Source organism: Elephantulus edwardii, unplaced genomic scaffold, assembly GCF_000299155.1.
Source record: "Elephantulus edwardii isolate Elephantulus edwardi_28Jun2011 unplaced genomic scaffold, EleEdw1.0 scaffold00148, whole genome shotgun sequence".
Classification (NCBI taxonomy): domain Eukaryota; kingdom Metazoa; phylum Chordata; class Mammalia; order Macroscelidea; family Macroscelididae; genus Elephantulus; species Elephantulus edwardii.
Window position 1 is genome coordinate 7161563 of NW_006399898.1, and position 5716 is coordinate 7167278.

General features: G+C 37.9%; 1 protein-coding gene across 1 annotated transcript in view; it reads right to left on the reverse strand.

The window, feature by feature from the left end:
• ATXN2 (ataxin 2) overlaps nucleotides 1-3413 on the reverse strand; it is an 82940-nt gene extending 79527 nt beyond the window's left edge. Inside the window, exons 1-2 of the mRNA XM_006894670.1 lie at nucleotides 3381-3413; nucleotides 1876-2026 (exon numbers count right to left, since the gene is read on the reverse strand). Of these exons, the coding sequence (XP_006894732.1) occupies nucleotides 1876-2026; nucleotides 3381-3413 (184 nt within the window). The remainder of the gene's footprint in view (nucleotides 1-1875; nucleotides 2027-3380) is intronic.
• Nucleotides 3414-5716: the final 2303 nt, after the last annotated feature.

Genomic DNA, 5716 nt, shown 5'->3' on the forward strand with positions numbered 1-5716 from the left:
GGATTGATTCAGTGACTGGGATAATTGGGATGGGAGTGTCAGAGACAGTGCGATTGGCACAGGACAGAGCGGAGTTTAGGGCTGTTGTACATAAGGTCGCTATGAGTCGCAGGCGACTCGACGGCACATAACAACAAACAACAACACCACCTTTCCCAATTTCTGAAAGGTCAAGTCATGTTAAAAATGTAAAAAAATCCACCGAAGTCCACTGTGAATGAATGTTACCCTAATGATCCACAGAGAAAGGAATATTTTTGCCAAAGTCCATTTTTTTTCTTTTTTTAAAAAAAGAAATTTACAGACATGGGTGCCTGAATAATTTTTCAAGAGAGCTATGAAGCCAAGTCAGCTAAAATTTTATTTCTGTTTTAGGCTTATGACCCAAAGTCAGTTTTTAAAACCTAAAGCAGTGAAGTACTTAATAGTAGAAATATAGTTTTAAATAATTTTGTTCTCATAGAAATGAAGATCAAGTCCAGAGGCAACAACTGCAAAGACTTTTTTTCTGTGTGGGTCACTGAAGGACTATCAGACAAAGAGCTGTGTGGATCAAAGGCAAACATCTCAGAAGATGCAAAACCAGAACACTGAGCTTTCATGGGCATCTCAAAGCTTTTCTGGGTGCCTAGCACTGCTAGTCTCTGGAAAAGCAAGCTGCTCGAGAGAGAGAACCTTGTTAAGAGGCTCAAGAGAAAGGCTTTACCTTCCTGGTGGCTATAATTCTCCATTAATGGTGTAGAATCATCAGTTTCAAACCAAAACAGCTATTGGCACAGATACAATAATAAAAAGCAAACTGTAATAAAGGAAAATTTTCAGAACTACATATGAGACCATAGATGGGGGGGCGGGGGGGGGGGCGAATCATTGGGAGAATGTAGAACCAAGCTCCCTAGTGGCCTACTGGGTAAGGAGTTGCACTGTCAACTCCCAGACAGGTAGTTCGAATCTACCAGCTATTCTGAGGGAGAAAGAAGAGTAATTTCTTCCCCTGTGATTTGCAGCCTCTGAAAACCCACTACTGGAGGGTCAGCTATGAGTCATTTCCAACTCAATGACACATAACAATAACAACTTTAAAGACTAGAAAGTCCTTCCCAATAGAGAAAGATAAAAGCAGTCAAGAGATCACGTTAAGTCAAAATCAGAACTCTGTAGTAAACAATCATTTTCTGCCACACCATTATGCCTTCTTCTTTTGGTCCTGTTCAGATGCACAGGTCCTTTCTAAGCTAACAGGATTCCTGATAGTGAATAAATTGATGGTTGCGAATCAAGATTCAGCTATTTCAATCCATTAGGTGCTCACAAGAGAAAGCTGTGGCTGTCCTTCTCCAGGTGATTTCAGCTCTGTAAACCCCATGGTGCAGTTCTACTGTCTTCCAGCATCATTCTCAGAAAGGCAAATGGTTCACACGCACCGAACCATCGGCTCCTTCAGGGATAGATGCTGGGGTGAGTCCTGCTAACCTTCCAGGATACTGTACCCTGTCCTCCAAGCTCACCGTAAATAGGATCAATCGAGGGCAGTGAATCTGGTTTAGGTTATGAACTAACCACACTACATGCTAAATGGGACATCAGCAGGTAAGTGATTAACAGCATTCTTAACCATCAAACTTTAGAAACTTCTTTACCAGCTGTTTTTAAGGGAAGAAAAACTCTGATATTATGCTACTGAATAGATCAAAGCAATTTTTCTTTCCTGTAAAAACATTTTTCATAAAAATGAACTAAAACTTCAATTTTTGAAACAATTCTCTTCATCGTTATTCTCAGAAGTCCATGTATTTTAAGTAAAAACAGTCTCTATGCATCTCAATGGGGTCTTCGGCTACAGTTAGTCCAGTAAGCCCTGAGCTGAACACCTACCTCTCCTGGCGTAGCTGGAGTCCATGTCTTTAAACTGCACCACGACGAAGTCTGAGCACTTGAACAAGATACTCTCCATTATTTCTTCACGTTTTGGCCCCAAACTCGATTCTGTACTTTTCTCATGAGCAGCATCAAGTACTAAATCGCACTAAAATTAAGATAATGAACACATATTTTTAAAAATTCTATTAAAAATAGGCATGTTTTTAACACAGCAAGGTCTCTACTCTATCTTTGGCAAAAACAATCTCATCAGAGAATCACAGCCTTTTCTCAGAAATCTGCTCTCTTTTTCAGTCATCGCTTAAATAACCAGACATTTCAACTAGCATGAGTACCTCTCAAATCTGTCTTAAGTACATTAATTCATTAGTGATGAAGAGAAGAGGAAATTAACTGAGTCTTCTAGACGACAATACTTGAAAAATGGACAAAATATAGTTAGCTAAGTCTTCGCTGAAACAATCATCAATATGTCCAACTGAAAACCCAAAGCTGCTAAATCAGAAACCGAAAGACACTAATCAAAAATTGACACACAGGTCATTCCTGACTTTAACAGGAACAGAAGAGAAGGATAACAATTACCTTAGGGCTGTATGTTTTAAAAACTCCTTCATATACACCTCCATTCTTCACCTGAACTTCACACTTGGATCCCTGAAAAAATGCAATGAGTGTATCAATAGGATGGTACAGTCCCAAGGAGAACTATGCATGGGAGGTTTCATAGCTCACCAGGTACCACTCAACATAATTAGATATTCTAACTGCTTTATGCTATCAGAATCCTTTGGGGGGGGGGCACTAAGAGTTTGCATTATGACTTGTAAAACTGAAATTAACCATTTCTAGAGACTCACATGTGAAGTGGTTGGATTCTGGAAGGGTGGGTCTTCTTGTTTTGGCTGAGAGTTGGGTGTGGACTGTTTGGTTGTTAACTGTGATTGGAATGAACATTCTTCTAAGTGGTATAACACTGGTCTGTCAATTCGCTGTACTGAGGTAACCTGGGGTTGCTGTGATGCTGAACACTGTGCCACTAGCATGTCAAATGCTATAATGGTGACCCATGGTGGACAGGGTTTAGTAAAGCTCCAGATTAAGACAGGTTTGGAAGCAGGAGTAGCATCCACTTCCTAAACATGCCTCTGCAAATTATGAACTTAGAGAAATGACAATAGCTACAGAACAGGGTTTGGGTCTTTGGCTCATAGGGTTGCTGAGTCATGCTCAACTCGACGGCACTTACCAACAACAACCACAGCTATACTAGGTTAAAAGAAGAATGCACTACAGAAGACCATTAACTACAGTATCAAGAATACTTTCACAGTGCATTACAACAGCATGGATGAAAAGGCCTCTAGTCTATTTCTACAAAATCATCCTAATTAAATATAAGCTAAGATTATTTTGAGGATCATTCATAAACATTAACTTTATAAAATTATTCTATAGCACTCCCAAGGCAGTATATTTCCAATAAACTGGTAACTTACAACAACCGAAGTAAGAATATGAACCATCCTCATATTTGCATAGATTCCATCAAATGAAATCTGGAATATGAAAAGACATTGTCAAAAATCACAATTTATATACCTGTATATACAGATTAAAGTCTATTTCTTTATTTTTTACAAGATATTCCAATTTCTGATAGGTATTAATAGGAGATTTGGTTAAATTAATTATTGTGCTTCCTGAGAATAGCTCAGGTTTTCACAAGTACAATCAGCCCAGAAACTAACAGTGTTTTGACTATATAAACAAGATATGAAAAGAGCAAATGCTAGGTAGAGGAAACAGACCCCCAGCTGCAGGAGAGAAGGGGTAGGGCTGACCAGGAAGTGGATGAAGGGATGTAGGGCAGCTGGGAGACTACAGAAGCAATGGCTCTATTGCTTTGTCTCTGGGAGGTGACCTGGCAGCTGACCCCAGCTGCTCACTAAAAGGGTGACTGAGTCTGGGCAGAAGGCACCTTTCCAGAGGAATCCTGACTCCTCCTCCAGATACCTCAGTCAGTATCAGTGCTCAGAGTCGGATCAGACACATCAGCACATGCTGCAAACTGTATATCACCCAAGTGTGTGTCCTCCTGATTCAGAATAAGCAATCAATTCACACAGAACCAAGGCTCAGCAATGCTGACAGCTTTTCACTGCCTTCTTCCATCATGTAGAACCTACACCTCCTGCCCTTCATGCCCCTTTTAGTTTCAATGAAAGTTCCAAAAACTTAAGATTAGAAGACCCTTTCCAAAGGGGGAAGGGTAAAAGCAATTTAAATGACTGCACAGGAGTTAAAAATCAGAACTCCAAAGAATTCTGCAAACTCTCATCTGGAAGCTCTATTAATCTTTTGAGAGACTACCCACTTAAATTTATTTTAAAATGTTAATGAAGAATTATTAAGCATGACAAAATACTATTTAAGAACTAAATTATATTTTATAGATAAAGCCATCAACAAAAAGCAATATATATAATTAGAAACTTTATAAACTAACAGAGCTCCATAACACACACAATTAATAATTTTATACTAATTTTAAACTATACAATTCAAGAGAATTTTCTCTCCTCTGGCTTTCTGCCTATGGTTTGAGATTATGTTCAGTTACCATTCTTTAAATAGAAATCACATATATGTTACTCACCGTAGACTGAGGCAGTCCTTTGCTACTGTTTCGACCTCTGAAAAGATTAAATATTATGCTTATTAAATTAACAAGTTCAACAAAGGAAGAGCTCTTAAAAAATTAAAAATACCTCATAGTTCTGTCTAAATAAAGGACAGGCTATGGATGTGAAGAACTGTACTAAGTCCCTTCCTAAAAATGCTTCTTATTTGCACTTTGCTGGTTGACAGGTCCAGGGGAAGGAAGGACATAAGCAAAATTTGGTCAATATCAAACAAATGAAGTAAAAACAAAAATAGCCTATAAAAGACTAACCCTAAACAGGAATTAATAACTTTGCCCCAAATATAAATACATCACTGGTATAAAAAGGTACTTACAAACAAAATCTAAATTACATTCCTGACTGATACTAAGGCCCTTATTCCTCCCTTTCTCTAAACATTCAAATGTGCTACACGTGCACAAAAACATTTGAGAATGTTACATAATTCAAAATAGTAAGTTCATCTGTCAGGTTCTACATGACAAGTGTCTTTGTCAACCTTCTCTCTCTAAAACGATACAAAACATTAAAGTTTGCTGTCAAATAATTTCCAGTAAGGTGGAATCTGTTTTCAAGTGGATTTAATTACAGAACATATTGTAACCCAACGCTTGTTCCACTGGGAAAGATTAGGCCCCTTAGCAATCATAGCATTAGTAAAGAATAGTATTCTATTTCTCATGAACATTAGCTACTGCAGAATAGTATGACTGAAATTTTTTTTTATTAATCACACCACTTGAGCCACAAATTAAACACGTTCTAAGAACAACCTAATTCATATCTAGCAGTCTGCCAAAAGGGAGTGTCCAGTACAGTAGCACTGGCCTTGACACCCTCAGTCTAGGCCTGGTCAGGTCAGGCCTTTACTGCTGTCATATCCAGAACTGCTACAATGCATTATCTAACATGTCTAGTTTCCATTAAATTTGGAGATATGCTAAGAAATAAGATAATATGACAGACACTAAGGAAAAAAATCAGGCCAATAGATTCTAAGAGGGACCACACATATGCCAGATTTAAGTAAGACTTCAATGTAATAAACTACTGTAAATATATCCAAAGAACAAAAGAAAACTGCAGTTAAATTTTAATTAAAGTCTGATGACAATGTCACATAAAATATAAAATACATAAATATAATT